This window comes from Nothobranchius furzeri, chromosome 2, assembly GCF_043380555.1.
Source record: "Nothobranchius furzeri strain GRZ-AD chromosome 2, NfurGRZ-RIMD1, whole genome shotgun sequence".
Classification (NCBI taxonomy): domain Eukaryota; kingdom Metazoa; phylum Chordata; class Actinopteri; order Cyprinodontiformes; family Nothobranchiidae; genus Nothobranchius; species Nothobranchius furzeri.
The window spans coordinates 9,296,812-9,315,269 of NC_091742.1; the positions used below are offsets into that span (position 1 = coordinate 9,296,812).

The 18,458-nt window shown below is 41.9% G+C and overlaps 4 protein-coding genes across 6 annotated transcripts in view; 2 read left to right on the plus strand and 2 right to left on the minus strand.

Annotated features, from left to right (window-relative positions):
* Positions 1-1,442: 1,442 nt before the first annotated feature.
* cpsf2 (cleavage and polyadenylation specific factor 2) lies at positions 1,443-7,820 on the minus strand. The gene is made up of 15 exons (XM_015947515.3): positions 7,670-7,820; positions 7,184-7,350; positions 6,815-6,974; positions 6,616-6,721; positions 6,409-6,538; positions 6,208-6,323; positions 5,884-6,071; positions 5,502-5,792; positions 5,314-5,414; positions 4,957-5,160; positions 4,723-4,875; positions 4,425-4,647; positions 3,956-4,270; positions 3,344-3,478; positions 1,443-1,811 (listed from the first exon to the last, which is right to left on the minus strand). The coding sequence occupies exons 2-15, from the start codon at positions 7,330-7,332 to the stop codon at positions 1,719-1,721; spliced, it is 2,364 nt and encodes a 787-aa protein (XP_015803001.1). The 5' UTR covers positions 7,333-7,350; positions 7,670-7,820; the 3' UTR covers positions 1,443-1,718.
* A 169-nt stretch (positions 7,821-7,989) lies between these two features.
* On the plus strand, positions 7,990-9,054 carry LOC107377722 (NADH dehydrogenase [ubiquinone] 1 beta subcomplex subunit 1). The gene is made up of 3 exons (XM_054748063.2): positions 7,990-8,083; positions 8,606-8,747; positions 8,878-9,054. Exons 2-3 carry the CDS (start codon positions 8,611-8,613, stop codon positions 8,912-8,914), a joined length of 174 nt encoding a protein of 57 aa, XP_054604038.1. The 5' UTR covers positions 7,990-8,083; positions 8,606-8,610; the 3' UTR covers positions 8,915-9,054.
* Positions 9,035-13,520, minus strand: riox1 (ribosomal oxygenase 1). Of its 2 annotated transcripts, none has more exons than XM_015947517.3 (15): positions 13,387-13,520; positions 13,119-13,262; positions 12,898-13,034; positions 12,473-12,572; positions 12,234-12,347; positions 12,025-12,131; positions 11,848-11,955; positions 11,550-11,584; positions 11,245-11,423; positions 10,024-10,128; positions 9,811-9,952; positions 9,618-9,738; positions 9,448-9,547; positions 9,294-9,380; positions 9,035-9,211 (listed from the first exon to the last, which is right to left on the minus strand). In XM_015947517.3, exons 1-15 carry the CDS (start codon positions 13,501-13,503, stop codon positions 9,143-9,145), a joined length of 1,665 nt encoding a protein of 554 aa, XP_015803003.3. In that variant the 5' UTR covers positions 13,504-13,520; the 3' UTR covers positions 9,035-9,142. The 2 variants fall into 2 exon arrangements, with proteins under 2 accessions (XP_015803003.3, XP_070404875.1); XM_070548774.1 differs by having other exon boundaries at positions 12,234-12,365.
* An 869-nt stretch (positions 13,521-14,389) lies between these two features.
* The window catches only part of extl3 (exostosin-like glycosyltransferase 3), a 33,879-nt gene continuing 29,810 nt past the window's right edge, over positions 14,390-18,458 (plus strand). Inside the window, exon 1 of one of the 2 annotated variants that reach the window (XM_015947518.3) lies at positions 14,390-14,604. The gene's annotated coding sequence lies outside the window, so the exon portion shown is untranslated. Of the gene's footprint in view, positions 14,605-14,638; positions 16,896-18,458 lie in introns of those variants that run through there. The other variant, XM_015947520.3, reaches the window with a different exon arrangement.

The following is an 18,458-nucleotide window of genomic DNA, read 5'->3' on the forward strand; positions in this document are numbered from 1 at the left end:
GGCTTAAAAGCAGCTGCTTAGTCCTATTGTTCCTCAGCCATTGAGCTCTAATCTCACAAAAATGTCCCTGCTAATGAAAATATTATTTGAGGACTGGAGCCATTTTACAATGGAAAAAAAAAACATAGATCTAGAGTTCAGACTAATAGTTAGCTCATTAGTTCTGTATGAAATAAAAGCTATTTCTACAAACTTCTGCAGAGGTTGTTCAGGAAGCTATTCAAATTTGGGGGAAAAAATGTAATTATCAATAACTTTTACACAGAAACACATCAAAAGGACCTTAAAGCACAAGTCATCCCCAAATCAACTATTTATTTCTGATAAACTATATAAATGTGTGTCTAATCGTGCTGCAGACACGTGTACTCAATAGTTTTGCACTTTAGTGCATTTTAGTTAAAATTTCAATTTTCTGCCTAAAACTGTCAGTGTTGTGCCGTTGTCAGGTAAAAACTCTCCACTGCATTTGAATTAAAATCTGCCATCGCTATTGGCTAAGAGGTACCCTAGAACGTTAGCTTGTAACATGATGTCACAATGTCGTTATGAGCCTGTGTGTGTGTATTTGATAGCGGCTCCGCCCTCTCGGTCTGCCAGGCAACAGCATTTGTTCCATTTTCCAACAGGAAGTGGGAGTGGAGTAATACTCTGGTAGGTGGTGACTTGCTCTTTAAAGAGCACTCATTGAGAAAATTAGCCTCTCCTGAACAAAACAACTATTTTAACAGTGATTGCCGTTAGTTCCAAGTAATGTCAGAAGAAAAATTTATGGCACACGGCACTTACACCACAGATTACTTTCAATTTTCTGGGATTTCATATCGCGACTTGCACTAAAAGCAGATTAAAGGTCTCAGGGATTTTGCACTGACACAACGGATATGAATCTATGCGAGCGGTCCCCGGTGACTGCAGCTTTGCCGAGCTTCAGGCGCGTTGTTTGGGAAGGTTTTATAAAACACAAGTTAAAAATAGCTTTAGCAGCATTTTGGGGAGTATAGGCTTTCTGAAATGCCACTGCATCTCAGATCTATACCACACTCTGGTTTCAAGTGTTCAAACTGGAAGCCACCACATACACACTTGCATTATCAGTGTGCTGCTGAAGGAAATTTAAGAGCGTGTGAATGTATGATTGTGTTGTGAAGCGCCTCAAATACAGGCCATCGTTTACCATTTAAGAGAAAAACTCATCCTAAATGTGAGGGAACTTAAACATTTATGCTACAATCTACAACATCCATGCAAACAGATCAGGTGAGCAGAATCTGTGTTGCAAGCTTTCAAACTTTTGCATAATAAAAAAATATAGTAAGCGCTGCGGTTCAGCCCTGGCTTTATTTACTTACCAAATTAATGAAGGAATAATTCTACAGGTTCATGTTCATGTAGGTGTGTTTAAATCCCTGAAATGTGCAGAGCAGACAATGAAACAAATCTAAACATGAAAAACATTTTACTGAGAGAACAAGAACCAAAACCCTGTAAAGTTGGTGGATTTGCAGAAACATGCAAACCTCAGGGCTACAGTTTGCTCACAATAAAGCATCTGCATTTCACTTGATGGAGAAAAACGGTAAAAAACAATATTTTAGAAACAAAATGTACAAGAAGGTCTGAAGCGCAGGAGATGGAGCCGTCCGTGAGGCAGTGCTTCACCGCTCTCCTCTTGGTGAAGTCCGTGTAAAGTCTCTGCTTTGCTGGATCTGCTGCTGCTACACAACTGCGTACTGCTGATATAGCAGCTCCCGGATCTTAAAGTAGTCGTCACACAGGCAGCCTTCCAGTCCGATCCGTCCCGGCTCAGTCTGGACAGAGAAAGCAGGAATATGCACGGGTCATCTCAGTCCTGGAGGAGTTTGTCTTGAAACAAACCTCACAGGCAGTAAAAGACCTCTAATGTCTGTTCCCTCTTCCTTCCAGCAGGCTTTAAGTGTCTACTGAATCCACATTGATTAGTTTTCATTCAGACAGCAGGTAAGCACACTCCATTAACAGAGCTCCCTGGTTTCTCTATTGTTTGCATCTATTTTAAGTTCTTGTCTGACGCATTTGCTGTTCCTAAGTCAGTTTTACTTTAGTGCAGATGAGCCGGGATGCTTTTACCTCTGGTGTCGATTCGTCTCAGTGCAGCTAGAAGCTTTCTTTGGAAGCACACGGGCACTAAAGAATGGTTTGAACAGTTCCTTGTTACCGCTTTAAAGAGCAAGTCACCCCCTACCAGAGTATTACCATATATTCCGGACTATAAGTCGCACCAGCCATAAAATGTATAATGAAGAAAAAAACATATATATATCGCACTGGACTATAAGTCGCATTTTGGGGGGAAATTTTGTTATTTTTCTTACAAAATCTGAGACCAAGTGTTTCACATTGCAAGACAAGTACCGATAACAATAACAGAATAAACAACCAGGGCGCAGCAGCGCGCCACGGTCTCCAGCAGAGGATGGCGGTGTTTGAAACCCTCCCAGCGGGACAGGGGAGCTCATTCCTGGGTCGGAGCCGGCCCGCAGCAGCGCGGTATACATAATTTGGTATATAAGTCGCAGGACCAGCCAAACTATGAAAAAAAAGTGCGACTTATAGTCCGGACAATATGGTAGTCCACTCTCACTTCTTGTTTGATAAATGCAACAAATGCTGTTGCCTGGCAGACCGAGAAGGCGGAGCCACTAACAAATACACACACACACAGGCTCACAACGGCATTGTGACATCATATGGTACCAGCTAACATTCTAGGGTACCTCTTAGCCAATAGCGATGGCAATGCAGTGCAGTTTTTACCTGAAAACGACACAACACTGACAGTTTTAGGCAGAAAATTGAAATTTTAACTAAAATGCACTAAAGTGCAAAACTATTGACTACACGTGTCTGCAGCACGATTAGACACGCGTTAATATAGTTTATCAGTAATAAATAGTTGATTTGGGGGTGACTTGCTCTTTAAAAGAGATTTTCCTGCAGTAATAATTCCTCCTGTTTATGTAAACACCGTCGGCAGGAAGCTTAAATATTTTAGCGCCTGGAGCTGCTCTAGACTCCAAAGCTGCTTTCTGTCCTGACAGATGCTCAGCATGCACAACCCTCATGTATTCTTCACCACATTAACACAGCTCACACATCTAAACATTTTATGGCTCACAGTAAAAACAATAAAGTAGGGGGAGCTGCAGATATTTCTGCTAGTTTTTATTCCACAGACAAACATTGACAAGTGTTATCTGTGCCTTTTCGCTTTAAAAACAGCATCTGATGAGAATAAATGACTTTATTTAGTAGTAGGTTTCTGTTTTACGGTGAGGTTGCAGCTGACAGATGTGACACTCACCCTGCGGACGGCCACCATGTTGTTACACACCAGGACTCCACCCACGAACTCAGCCTGGATGCCCTCTCTGAGCAGGACCTGCTTGAAGTCGGACAGCCGCGGCTCGTTGATGAACACAGACTGATGCCCTGAAATCTGTGGGGAGGGAAAACAGCTTCAGTCAAACTGATTTTGACAGGAAAAAGAGGCTTTTTTCACACCTACAATCAGGAATAAAAAATAAAAAAAAACCTTCCCACTCAGCAGAGATCAGGTGTGTAAGCAGTAATCTGAACACAGACCGAGTAAATGTTGGACATGATCACATCTGGGCTGTTAGTTTGGCTCGGGCTAAAGAAGTAAAAACGAGTAAAATGGAGATGAAGGGTTTGCTTATCTCATCTGAGCTCAACGGCTCAGATGAGAAACAAAAAATATTTAAACCTGGAACAACAGATTTTTTTGACATCAGCTGCTATTAAAACACACATTTTACTCTTAAAATTAACAACTTTTCATGCTTATTGGATCAAAAACACATACGTGGAAATGATTTCCAACAATGTAAACAATAACTAACTTTAGATGACAACACTGTCCTAAAAACTGCAGCGTAAATTATGTGCTGCCCACCTCGCTCAGAGGCAGCGGCTCAAGCGTGGGAATGACATCACTCTCCTCCGACACCTCCTTCTCATCCTCTCCAAACAGGTTCTTCATGGCGCGCTGAGCTGCCACCGCCGTGGCGTCATGATCGATGTCAAGATCGGGGGCGATGTCCACTGGCATGTCGCTGTCCTCCGCCTCTTCTTTAACACCCTCCTCCAGCATCACGCCGGTGTCCACCTTCACTACACGCATGTCAAGCACGCCGTCGATCCACGCCAGCTCCGTGTCTTTGGCCTTGCAGAACTGCAGCGAGCTCACCAACGAGTCTTTCAAACGCACCTTTCCATAAAGGGAATGAGTGATGGTTACAACAATGGCTACATTTATCGTAAAGACCACAGATAATAGGGAGAATCAGACTAAAAATGATTCATTTATTATAAAACAATCATTTTATATGTTTACAAATCGATCCTCTCACACCGTCGCTCACCTGGTAGATGTGTGTTTCACTGGTGGCGTCCACAGTTTCCTGCAGCTTGGGTGTGTAGACTTTAATGTCTTTGCTGAAAGCCTTGCAGGACTCAGCCAGGTCCTGGCTGGCTTCTGGTGAGCCGTGAACAATGACGAGCTGCCTGGGCTTCATCTGGTTAATTATTTTCTTTATGGAGTCGCCATCAGAGCGACCTTCGTAGTCGATATATGCAATCCTGGCTCTGTGAAGAGAAACGAAAATTTGAAATGCTGACGATCAAACTTTCCTACGCTCCATCAGGATAAAGATGGCTGACCTTATCTCCAGATTTTCTATACTTGAGATGCATTTGGTGGGAACGACAGACAGATCCTGGTCCATGGGCTCATCCCCGTTAGTCAGACCCGACTCCAGTTTGCTCTTCTCCTCCTCTGTGGCTTGAAGTTCAGGAACCAGGAACTCTTCTACCCTTTAAAAGCACAATGCCGCTAAATTAATAACCACAGAGCTGTCAGCTGTGTGACATTACTGAGCATAAACACTTCAGTACCTGATGATCTCTCCATATTCGTCCCATTTAATCCTCTCCTCGTGTACCGGAAACATCGGGTAAGACTTTTTAGCCTGTTTGAAGAAACTGCCTTTACGGCTCCCCTCGCTCTTCATCATCAAGTCGTGATGCTTGGTTTTCACCGCAGCTAGGTGATCGATGTCATCCTCCACGTCGCTCTCATCACTCGAGTCCACATCCACCCTGCAAACCCAGGAAGTAGAGTGGAACAAGCACAAAACAGATTAAAATCACCTAGAAGGTCATTTATTTCTGTTCTCTGACATCGACAGGTTCAAACTGCTGAGAAAGAGTCAGAAAAATACATAAACTCTTCCTTTTCCTACTGAGACTCACTCTTTTGCTTGTTCGAGTTTTTTTGCTGCTTCCTTCTTCACTTTCTCCTTCTCCAGATATTCCTCCAGGTCCTTGCCCTCGAGCTTCACTCTTTTCCTGACCTGCCAAAAATAAAACAAAACATTTTAAGTGTGAAAGTAGGAAACAAAGACCACGTGAAAAGTTGGTCATCAAAAACCCAGTCTCACCTCCAGATCCAGCATCGTTTCCCCAGGGTTGTCGATGAGGTAGCGCGCCAACGTTCCAGGTGTGGTGCGGTAGGTCAGGATGATGGAATTTTTTGCGTTTTGACACCACTGAATAAAAAGTTCTCTGGAAAAACCAGACTCAAGGTCTGGCTGGCTACAAAGCACCACCTTGGGGCTGGGGACCCGGGCCAGGTCTGCCAGACTGTGACACAGGGTCAGGTGTCGGAACTGGAAGGGATTGTTTCTTTTATCCTCAAAACACCTCATGAGTTTGTCGCTCATCCACTCCACCTACAGGAAATTAGAAATGCGGTAGTTTGTCATATTTCCTACGAGGTCTCCGTTTCAATACTAAGGAAGTGGGAAAACCAGTGACTGATACCTGGGACTTGGAGAATTCCACCACATTGTAACTGACATTGTTGAGCAGAGCTAACGGGTAAACTCCCAGTCCAGCATCCTTTGTCCTCCAAATCTGGTCCAGGAGCTGTGCCAGCTCCAGGACGCGTCCAGCCGTGTCCACGGAAATAAGGACATTCCCATCCCCACGCAAGGTCTCCATTACATTAGCTGTAAAAGTAGGACAATTAGTGAAGGGAGAACATTAAACATGCAAGCTGAAACCCTAACACCTATTTTCAAGAAATTCTTTCAATCTAGTTTAAGCTTGATGCTAAAATTGGTAACCGTTGTGAGGACAACTTACTGAGCAGCAGCTCATCTCTTTGCTTGCGGCGTGGTTGTACATAAGTAGCATTAAAGGAGTCAGTAATCAGTAAGGATGGACGACTAATGCTCTCCAAAGTGCAGCCATTCAGGTGGCTGAAACAGAGAGGAGTAAAAGAACACATCAGCTAAAACCCGACAGGCTACCAGATTTCTGTTTTATACAAACACCTCTGCCTACATTTCTCTCTTATGGTTAAAGTCCACTGCATAGACAATTTCCTCCTCTCCATCCTTGACAATCTTCCATATGGTGCCTCCGATCATGTGTCCAGCAGGAAGAGGAGTGATGGAAAGGCCATGGCCTTTACCTGTGAGGAAAATTAGATGATTTTAACCACATAAACTGGAGGGTTCTTTAATCTATAATGGATTGTAGGATGCTCACCTTTCAGACTGACAATCTGAGAGTACTTCAGTTGCTGGATTTTGTCAAAAGCACTGTCTACGTCATCAAGGGTGAAGAGCGTGAAATCTTCACTGTTGTTTCGAGACTGAGGGAAAGGGAAAATATTTAAAAAAAACAGAGTTTTATGCAAAACAATGTATATGTTAGCATTTTTTAATATAATTACAATTTTAAGTACCTGATATAAATCATACATGAACATCTGACCCATTTTGTAGACCGGAATGGTGGCATAGATAGTACAGTTTAGACCCAGCTTGCCAACAGCATAGGGCAGGGCTCCCAGGTGAATGGGGTCAGGGTGGGACAGCAGCACTGCATCGACCTGATGAACATATCTGGAAGAGATGATGAACAATATTTTTGATTGCAGAACAAACACAAAATTAAGTGAGCTAGGGGTGGAAAAACTACTTAAGTCATGAGTTCAAACTGATTTTACAATAAAGAAATAAATAAATGTTTTCAGCAACTCTGGAAAATGTGTGAACAACCCATTCCTTCTTGTGGATAGCTCTTATTGTTAATTATGGTTTGACATTGTTACCGCTTCATGGCATCAATAATGTCCATTGAAAAGTTCTCGTCCCATCCACAGTCCAGCAGGAAGCGAAATTCATCCACCTGCAGCAGGTAACAGAGGGCAGACTCCTCCTGAACCCCTGACACGGCTGTCAGCTTGATAATGGACGTCATTTTCCTTCACTTGTCTCGCTGAAATGACACAACAGAGCCCACAAGTACAAACAACTTCAACGTCTATTTCTTGAAACTAGTTTGAATATGAACAAAACCACGCACACATGTGCCATTATTTTACCGAACAATAATAGTGAATTTCATATCACTGTGAGTACAAGGGCTTGTATTCATCTCGTTACAAAGGTTAAAACGTAAGAAAATCTAAATGAAAGCTGTCTGATTTTCGCAACAATTGTTGTCGAATTACCCGGCAGTCTGCTTAGCCTGCTAGCTTAGCCACATATTAGCTTGCGTATATGAATGAACAAAATCAAGGGAATGGGAGACATACCATCAAATACAAGAAAAAAATAAATATTATCTTTCGCAGTAACAGAAAAAAACGCCTAAATGTGGGGGTTTTCTTGTAATAATAACATCCAAGACATTTTTGTTAGCAATTAACAGCTCGACTAGCGGCCATGTTTTCACGTTCGTCACAGGTGAAAGGGCAAATGAACGTACCACTTACAGTCAAGAAGTTCTAAATCAAAACACATAATTTAAAGTTCTTTATATTAAACTTAAAACATAAAAAATGCAAAAAATTGGAATTCAATATAATGAATATAGAATATAATGAAATAAATATGTAAGTATTTATCGATTTTCATGATCACGTGATCCTTTTGCATTTGGTAGAGTCCACGAATGTCCTTCGTTTGGTGAAGGAAGACCTGAAGGCCACGACTGTGTTAAAAAGCGGGTAATTTCTGGATTTATGTTTTATTGTCTGAGTCTGATAGTTATAAAAGCTTTGAGCGAACGTTTATTAAACTAAACATTAACAGGTAAAGTTATTTATAACCAAACGTCGCAGTAGTCGCTAGTGTTTAGCATGTTAGCTGTGGAGGAACGCTTTAGCTTCAACTGAATGCGGTGTCCAGCTGTATTTTCGGTTACATTTCAACATTTTCTTTGCTTAATAAAATGTCCTACATCATATATTTTAGGGGGATGTTTTGTTTATTGCATTTGATCCAACATCAATAAGCTGATGGCCATAATTATGTCGTTGTTTTGGAGCTTGGCTCTTATGAACATGTTTTCTTTTGTTTAAAAAAGAAAAAATAAATTGGATAATAACATACTACAACTGAAAACAACTCCCACCCCCAAAAAAGAGCAGGAACAAGCTTAAACTTGATTGATACCAGTAACAAGCTTTAGTGAATATAAAACATAATCAGTACTATGAAGTTAGTACAACTCTGTGCTTTTTTTGTAGGAACCATGGTGAAGTTTGCTCTTTCTCAGATAAACTGGACACACGTATTGGTTCCTATGGGTTTTGTGATCGGATGGTACCTTGATAAACAACAAGACCAGAAGCTGACAGCTTTCAGGAACAAAAGTGTGTTGTTTAGAAGGTAAGAAACCTCACACACACATACCACGGTCTCACAATTCATCTAACTTTGCAAGCAGCAAGTTCAGGTGTGGAATAAAGATTTTTTTAATGCAGCCACATGGAAAACAAACCTCCTTTCTTCTTGATAGAGAGCTGAAGCCTGGCGAAGAGGTGACCTGGAAGTAGATGCCCAGACAGTCCTGTCAGCTGAAGTGTGAATGGTTGATGGATGGTCTTCAAATCGCTTAATTGAAAAACATCCTGTATATTATTTTGAGTTGTATCAACTAAAAAATAAACATGCCCTTTGTGTTTCAAAGAAATAATGTTTATTTTATACATTATGTATCAAAAAGCTGCGAAAGAACCGTATCCATGACTACTGAAGTTTGTTTATGAACATGGTCGGTGTAATTAAGCTATCTGAGGAGGCTCAGCTGTGCGGATAATCCCCTTCTCAAAAAGCAGTTCGGCCAAAGCAATCTGTGAGGAGAGAGGAAACTAGATTATTTTCAGAAATTCACACCATTAAGGCACAGAAACGAGTTTGAATGTCAGAACCCACCTTGTCCTGAGCAGAGTCGCATGGCAAGCCTCCTACTGTCACAAAGTTGGGATACGAGTGGATCAGAAACTCAACGGCATCCGTGTGCTAAAGATAAATAAAGTACCAATTAGAATGTAGATGAAATCTTATAGACAGATTTAATTATTTCTACCTCTGTTTGTATTTCAAAACTCTTCAGCTCCTCTTTGTGATAAACTCTGGAGTTGTCCGTGGTGTAGTAAAGGTGAACAGCATCTCTGTCGCTGCCCAGCCTGGGAGAAAAGTGATTTTGTAAAAAGTTTCCCACATTTAAAAGAACATAACTGATGACATCTGCGTTACCTGGCACACCCGGCTCGAAGGATTCTGATTTCCGTCTGTGTCGTCATGTATGTGCCCACATCCTTCACCTTTCCGTCCTCCCATCTAGCTGGAGCTCCTCGGGCACTGGTAGCCAGTTCATCTGTGATCAGACACAAACAATTAGAATCTCAAAGCGCCCATTCACGTACTTTACTCGTCACGCTACGTGTACCTGGAGTCAGCACAGGAGGCAGGCAGTCATGTAGGAATTCTCTGGCTTTCTGGTCGACGGCTGCGTCCACCGGGGCGTAGGTCGGTAGCTTATTCATTAGGTTCTCAATCCGGGCGAGGAATCTGACCCTGCGAGCGTCCTCCTGTACAAAACCAGTTCAATTCATCAGCAGACAAGCGACAACAATTAGGAGTGGATAAAAAAACAGATTACCTTATCAGAGTTCTGCACTCCCATGTAGGTCAGATAATCTAAAGGTAAACCGCGTCTGAACTCCACATCTTCCTCCATCGCAATTTCTAACGCTGCAGGAATGACCTGAGAAACAGAAAGACAGATGCTTTTCTGGATGCAAAAAGAAGAGATAAGCAACCTCAGAGCATTTAGAGCCAACGTGTGTTTGAGGCTTTTTTTTTAATGACATGGTGACAGCATGTCTGCAGTAGAGCGAGTAAGCGTCGCTGCTCGGAGATCTGTTCTTCACCCGAGTTATTTCTGGTTGCTTTGTTTCCATTTGAAGACGAATGAAGATGCCCCAAGAATCAATTCTCCAGTGCAAACGGGCTCATTTCATAGACTTCTTAAGTCAAATACAACGATTAAAGCAGTCCCAGTCTAATTTGATTTCCTATTTGTGTCCAGCTTCATTTAGTTTGCAGTTTTAATCAGATCAATTTTAGTTGACTGAGGTAGAAAGCCTTTAACTCATTCACAAATGGAAACATTTAATAAATGTATATATTTATAGTCATCCAGGTTTCTTTGAGAACTTTTGAGCCTCCACCAAAACCCCTAAATTAAGGCCTAGTCCACACGTAGCCGGGTTTTTTTTTAAAAAAAATGAATATCCGCCCCTCCAAAAACGAACATCCACACCACCTCGTTTTAAAAACAAACTCTGTCCACACGTACCCGGATAAATACGTTGTTAAGGACATGCCAGACCTGTAGGTGGCAGTACTTCTCCCGTTCTTAACCTCTTCCTTCGTCTGTGGTCTTCCGTAAGGAGCAGTAATTCCGCTTGCAAAAACAAACAAGCAAAAAGCGCTTGGACAATTGATAAAGCGAGCGCAGCTCTGAGGGCATCCATGCTGTCGGCTAGTGTAAACACAGGTCGCACACGTGATGTCAGCATTTTTTTGTCGCGGAAAGTGACGTTGCGGACCTTAAAACTCCGGTTTTGTCTGTCCACACGCAGACACCCAAAACGGAGAAAACGCAGATCTTCACTTTGGCCGGAGTTTTTAAAAAGATCCGTTTTCGTGTGAAAAAACTCAGTTTTCATGTGGATGACAGGCCAAAACGTCGAAAAATATCTACGTTTTGGCAGATCCCCGGCTACGTGTGGACAGGGCCTAAATCCCAATAATAAACATTTACGGCTGTGCTGCGTTATCTTAACAAGTAGAGCAGAGTTGGAAAACTAGTTTTAACCTTGTGCAGCAGATCCCCCCAGCTGTTTTTCTGGTACGATGAGATCGTGATGTGCAGAGAGTGTGCTTCTGGAAGGCAGTCGCCCTGATGGATGAACCCTCGGGGGAAGTAAAGGAGATCTCCGGCTTCTAGCACCACGTCCAGGATCGGCTTCCCGATGTCAGACTGATCAAAGTTAGCTGAGGAAATATCCCAAAGGAGAATCTTCTGAGGAACGTTTGCAACAAAGCTTTAAAAGATAAAACTGCTGCACATAACAAAACCTAACCATTTTCTCTATGAAATCATGCTAACAGTTTACTCACGACTTGAAAGTACGGGCAGAACTTCATCTTCCGATCTAGAACACAGAAAAACTAAGTAAAAACAAAGAATCCATGTGATAAATCAATGTTAACTCAGATGGTTGTCCATTAGGAACAGAGGCAAAAATGAATCAATTAGACCAGATCAAAACTATTTAGTGCATTTCTGACATTTTTACACTAAAAGGCAAAAGAAAACACATCAATGCGTCCAAATGTCACTTCAAATTTAGCCAGAATTGTTTAGTAAAATGTTAGCACGCTAAAAGGATCTAAAGCTGACTCTGTTTTAGTTCACCTCGGGCTGTAAACTCGCCAATGTTTCTTCCCCTCCAGCTGAACCACAAAGGCCTCGATGTCGTCATAATGTGGAGCAAAGCCTTGAGTTCCAGGCGGTGTCAGGTATCTGATTATATAAGAGATAATTAAAACATTTAAAACTGAGATTGGGCAAAAACAGACTTCTGAAACATACACATTGGCTCCTGCCATGCTGCCAAACTGCTCCTGGAGGATGGACAGCACGTTCCACACGGTGGAGGAGAACGCCTGAGGATTCAGCATGCGGACCGAGCAGCCGCTCTACAAAACAAAAACCACTTCTAGCTTTACACGTTTACATCATGCTGCAGTTCTGCACCGAGAGCAATTAGATCATAAATGAGACTATTGCACTGTTCTCACATCATAGAAGTCCCACACGGTGAAGGGCAGAGCTCTTCCTGGGGGATTGTAAGTTTCCCTCTTGCCGTTAACGTAGCTGGTCACATCCAGGTTCACGCCATACTGAACATCTTCCTTTACAGCAAAAGCTCTCTGGTTGAGTTTTGTTTTTATCTAACTGGCTCAATGTTAATAACATTTTTAGCAAAAAAATTCTAATAGAACTTGATAATTATTCTGAGATTTTTTTAGATCCTTACCTCCCTCAATATGCGATCAAACTCAGCCGTTGAAAACAGACCCTTGTAGTAATCTGGATTGCTGCGCTGCACAAAGACGGGCTTCTTTTCCCAGGTTTCTCTTAAAAAAGAAAACGGCAGTGTGTCTTTTAAAAATCTGCACGTGATGTCTTGCATTTTACCTAATTTTCTAGTTAAAACACTGAAACAATCCTTGCATCCTTCTTATTTCTGATGCTAAATCCAACCAGCTGTTATATAAAGCTGCATCTCACTCTGGAGGGTTTCCTGTAGCAGTTATGGTCAGTCTGCCACAGAAATAAAAAATGACTTGGGGGGGGGGGGGGGGGGGGTGTGATTGTGATGTGCAGTTACATAAAAACACACTAAAATGATGGTTCAACAGAGGAGCTCCAGTGTGGTCGAATCAAGTTGATAAAAACTACCTGAAAAAGTCTTTGATGGGAACGGGTCTCATGATCCACTGAAGCAGCTTCCTGGCTCTCTCCCTGCTGTTGTTGACTTTAGCCAGCTCAGTCAGAACAGCCTCTAAAGACTCTCCAATAACACACTTCTGCACCTCCTAAACACACACACACACACACACAAGTATTGTTACCACAGGTGATTCAGTATCTTCATTGAAACACCAGGTCCGCATCCTTACCTTAGCATCGGTCACTGGCGGCAGGAACTCCTCTCTCTGGGCTGCCTTCAGGAGCTTTTGCCGGAACTTCTTCCTCTTTGCCTTTAACGCTTTAACACTGACAGCTGGAGCCGCACTAACTTTCCTCTTTTTCTTCACTTCCACCTGATGAATCATACATGTGAGGGCAAAAACCAAACGCAGCCGAGATGATGGAGAAAACAAAGTGCAGAGAAACAACTAAATTAACGGGAAATGTGGAGTCGACATAAATGTTAAACACTCGCACCTGGATGGAGGGCTTCTCAGCAGGAGGTGGACCCTTTGGCCGCAGACCTTGATACAGAGAAAAGGCAGACATGTGTTTTCTCTCCATTTCTCCCAGTTGCTCAGACGTCATCACCATGCGACGGTTTCTTCTGTAAACCCTTCTGTAGATCTATGTCTTTATTGACTCACTACCGCCCCCTAAAGAATCGCGTCATAAACTACAGACGCAAACACAGAATTTTTCACATTTGAACAAAGATAAATAAACGAATAAACAAACAGATGACAATTTTAAATGTCAGCTAAACAAATAAATATTTTTTTCTTCTTTCATCCCTGCTGTCTTGAACGTATTAAGTTGCAAACGTGTGTGTGTGTGTGTGTGTGTGTGTGTGTGTGTGTGTGTGTGTGTGTGTGTGTGTGTGCATATATGTATATATTTTTTTATAAAGGATTAACTCAATTTTCAGATTCAAAACACGTTGTCCATGGCTCAGAAATACCAAATTCCCCATAAAATACCTGCAACAAAATATTAGCTGTCTTATTATTTAAAGCTGAATAACTGCTACAGTATGCAATGTTATTTATGTTTATGTATTAATGTATTATGTATTTTCGCTAAGTCTTTTTGTATTTGTTATTTGTATGGCCTTTTGGGGTTTGGATATAAGAGGAAATTAATTGTTAGTCACGTTTCTTTGTAGGCCTAGTGTGCAATGACAATACAATTACTGTTATTATTATTATCATTGTTAATATAATATCTTGATTTTTTATGTAAAAGCAGGTAAAGAGGCCGTAGAAGTGTCAGAAATATGTGACTGTGATTTTTCCCTTCACTTTGTTATTAGTCGATCACATTTTGATGACCTTCTTCAAAACAAAGCAGAAATACAAACATTTTTTATCCTTTTTTGGTTACACATAAAGACACTTTATGTAGAGACGCCAAACCACCACCAGGGGGTGCGGTTTCTCCTGTTTTCACCCGTGCGTTGAAGGCTCAGATCTCTGAGCATCGTTTCCCATAATGCTTTGCTGCGTCCAGCCGTCTCTCCAACAATGCAGCTTTTAATGGAGCTCTGAACGCTGCGAGATGGAAACGATGCGATACCACAAGCTTGTCCGGGGACTCTAGTCGTCCTGAATATACCCTGGGATATTTCTACCGTTCGTCAAACCCCTCGGGTGGTTTTACCTCATTTTCGGGACGTACCGGACCGTTTTCTCAGCGGTAAGTAGCCTCTGTAGCTAGCGTCGCTCCTGAGTAAATACATTTTGTTGTGACCACTGCTGGCTAACAGGCCAAATGAGACATATGGCTGCTTATGTCTTTTCTCTCATCTTCACCACTGAAACATGATGTCCTCATTTTAATTCTGATCGGGACATCAAGGCAGTTCGGCTGCTTTCTGCGGCCGCTTCGGGGTCTGCTTCGTTCTGATTTCAGCCACATCAGCCAGCCGGTGTAGTTAGTCCAGCTGCACTTGGACCACCACTGACGTGCGTCCACTCTGTAATACTTTTATTTATTTTTTAAGTAGGCATCAATTAGATATCCCGTTCAATAAATGTGAGTTTAAACCACCAAAGATTCATAAGCGCTAGTTTGTCTGCTATTTTCTATGGAGTTACTGTTGCTGCAAATAATAAAATACAAGTTTAATCCATGCAAATTACGTTTTTCAGTCACATCAGGGTTTTTTTGCCCAAACATGGACTTTTGCACTAAATTATTCAATATTTAAAGTTGCAGCTACAAACAAAATATTGGAACGAATTCTAAGTAAATACATTTTATTATTTGATTTGATTTCCAGACACCACGTGTTCATATACTACATGCAAACATTTGACTTGTTGAGCCACTTTTTACCTCTCTACCTCTCAAAGTATTAGATGGGAATCCCAAGTTAAAGAGCACAGACAGAATCACCAAAATTCAGACAAACATCAAAAATTGAGTCAAATATATTTAATACTAATCAGAAAACACCAGATTGTTCGTGGCGTTCTGCTTAAACATCAGTTTCTGCTGCAGCAAACACACACTAGTGATTCTCAGATGTTTTTGTTCCTTGTTCCTCGGCTGAACGCTTGTGATTATGTTGTGCACCCTTATGCCAAACAAGAGAGGTAATGTTTACTATCAGCTGTTATCGTTTGTTATTGGGTTCGGTGCATGTGTGAGACTTGGCAGCAGTTTCCTCACATCAGATTTAGATAGTTTTGTAAAGTGGCTGCAGACTCAGAGACTCAGTGAAAGCATATCTGCAAGAAGCTGCAGCTGGATTAAGTTCTTATTGGTGTTCTCACATCAGCGTGGGATTAGAACAAAGTAAGACTTTCGTGCTTTTACACATAAAAAAATCTTTGCATCATAAAGCTTTTTGAACTTTCACTCCAAATGGACCATAATGTGAATTAATATGCACCACGCATGGCAGGATTGCTACATTGTCGACAGGAGTATTGATCCTTTTCTCAGGAGAGTCGCTGTCACACGTTCTCTGAAAGATTTCTTGTCCTTGTGGTCGCATTTAGCAGCAATCACCCGCCACAGCGGTGTAAAGTAAATGTAAAATCAACAGTTACAGGGATAAAGACCATAAAGTTCAGAAAAACAATAGCACCATTAAGAATCATATTTTATATTTCCTTTCAGCTCCAGCTAATCAAACTGTTTGTAAAGAGCGTAAGAAAAGGTGCTGCTGTGGGAGATCCTGTGAGACCAGATGTTGTTGTGAGGTTATTTTCTGCTTTACGACCTGATTTCATCTACCTGGTGTTACGCCACGCAGCTTTGTGAACGTAGTCACAGATTCAGGCGCTGCCTCCAAACAAAGATTTTTTTATTTATGTATTTTTAAAAAAAGTTGGAACATCTTGTGCTTGATGTTTAATGGATAACAGGATTCTGTTTTCTTCTGCTTTGCATCAAACCAGAAATGAATCAATAATGGGACTGACATTTCTGTCTAGCACAGATTAATACGTTAGTAGCTGTGAGAGGAGAAAACTGTTGGTAAAAGACACAGATGTGAGTTCTAGTCTGACTTCAATAGTAAACAATGTTTGCACAGCCGCTGTCGGATGCAAACGTGACTTCATTTGTTGCAAAAATCTTCTAGTGAAGCAAAGGTTGCAGTATAGACTGTGCATATTTTTGAATTTAAGTTCTCTGATGCATCGTTTCCTTCTGCACACGTGCCGAGTTTGAATCTGATGCACGTGGAAGTCTAAAAGAGCTCCACTTAAAGGAGCGCGTGTGCCAGGTGCTGACACTCGGGTGCAATCGCTTTTATGGTGGTATGCTGCAATCATTTTCCCACGTCAGGGGCTAATCACCCCGACTCCCCTCCCACAATCCATCAGAGTCTGGAGGATGAGGCTGGCGGGGTTTTGGCAGCTGTCGTCAGGCTGACTCAGTCTGCTGTGGACCCTGCCAGCCGACGCAGGAGGAGAAGAAGAGCTCTCGGAGGACAGGGCGAGCATGGCTGCTACGGCGAGATAACAAGAGGATTTGTAAGTTAGTATGGCACCATTTCTGTGCTCGCCTGTTAATTCTGCTGTGCTACCCACAGCTGTTCTCTCTGTGGAGGACAGAAGCGTCGGGTCCTTCTGTGGATGATCTGAGGAAGGATTACCGGATCTGATGCCTTAACACGATGGAAAAGCAACCATATTATTCGTTTCAACATACGTTTTTATGATAAAGTGTGACTCAAGTTTTTATTCCAGAAACTTCCGATTTTTCCAGTCAAAGAGAGTCATTTTTAAATAACATGAAAGGAATGTCAGTAGCTTTGAAGATATTAATACTGTCTTCATGAAAGACCTACTGTTGGAGATAAAGGACGGTACCCACTGGACTTAAATCACTTCATGTTCAGCCAGATGTTGGCTGTTTGTCTACATCTGGTTTGGCTTACTAACTAGACCCATTTATGCCTTTAGCTCAACAGTTAACCGTGCAAGGCTGGCACAGAGTGGTGTCGATGCTAAGAAAGAGAATCAGCAGAAACCTCACACGCAGGCTCGGCCGTCAGGGCAAATATTTGGAGTCCTGCTTCCGGTTTGCAGACTGCACCGAGGCTTTCGCAACTTTCCGAGGGACCGATTTATGGGAAAGGTGCATTAAGCGACTTCCTGTGAAATTTTGTAGGTGCAATCCTGTGAGGGAAAAATATACTTGAACTTGATCAAAAATGACGTGCTGTCCTAGCCTAGAATCCAGACCGTCAGTAGCAGAAGCAAAAGAATTTTGCTCTGCATGTCAGTCTAGCCACGTTCCATCGGAACCTCCACAGCCCCGGACAGTCTGATTCCGGTCCAATCACAGCGCTCTATCTGTTTGGTGGGCGGGGAGTTTATGCTACTGGGCGAAACTAAGGTGTTGACGACTCATTAGAAACTGCTTTGGACTATTTTTACTAGGGCTATCTTTGAGTCAAGAGCAAATAGAGAAAAAGGATGTATTTGCATCTTCTGCCGGCATCACACTGTGCGGTTTTCGGCCAGATTGTTGAGAACTCCAGAAAGGTGGCACAGTGACACAAGATGTCAGTAAGGCAGACTGCACGACAGCTCGCTTCTGCAGGACACGCTGCGTCGTGAGCGCACCCCTGAAAGCATACGTCACTATTATGGATCATTATTATGTCCTTTAAAAAACAAGAAGAAAGAATGTGATTGGCTTGAATTACAGACCATAAGTAATCGGGAATAGACTATCCAGACTTTTCACCTTATGAAATCAGTTCTAGACTGTTTGAGTCGATCTGACATTTTCAAAAATGCAGCTAAAGAAATGCAAACAAGAAGCATAAAATGCCTAAAGTAGGGCTGCACGATATTAGGAAAACCTACGATATTCGATAACAATGATTAATATTGTGATGACGATATTACTTGCGATAAATAACAACTTAACTCAGGAACAAAAATAATCAAAAACAAAGAAATTCAAAAAAATCATTAAAATTAGAAAAGCAAAAGATGTGAGGAAAGGGAAAAAGAAATGAAAAAGAAAAGGGACTCACTGGATCCCAGAGCTAACAAAGCTAACTCAGGTGTTTGCTAACCATC

Coding starts and splice junctions, on each gene's coding strand:
- cpsf2 (XM_015947515.3), bottom strand. CDS start 7,332: ATGACGTCCATTATCAAGCTGACAGCCGTGTCAGGGGTTCAGGAGGAG. Junction 6,722..6,814: donor TCATGTATGATTTATATCAG/GTACTTAAAATT, acceptor CCTTTCCCTCAG/TCTCGAAACAACAGTGAAGA. Junction 5,793..5,883: donor TGGAATTCTCCAAGTCCCAG/GTATCAGTCACT, acceptor AATTTCCTGTAG/GTGGAGTGGATGAGCGACAA.
- LOC107377722 (XM_054748063.2), top strand. CDS start 8,611: ATGGTGAAGTTTGCTCTTTCTCAGATAAACTGGACACACGTATTGGTT. Junction 8,748..8,877: donor AAAAGTGTGTTGTTTAGAAG/GTAAGAAACCTC, acceptor TCTTCTTGATAG/AGAGCTGAAGCCTGGCGAAG.
- riox1 (XM_070548774.1), bottom strand. CDS start 13,503: ATGGTGATGACGTCTGAGCAACTGGGAGAAATGGAGAGAAAACACATG. Junction 9,548..9,617: donor CTTCGAGCCGGGTGTGCCAG/GTAACGCAGATG, acceptor CTTTTCTCCCAG/GCTGGGCAGCGACAGAGATG. Junction 9,212..9,293: donor GCGACTCTGCTCAGGACAAG/GTGGGTTCTGAC, acceptor CTCTCCTCACAG/ATTGCTTTGGCCGAACTGCT.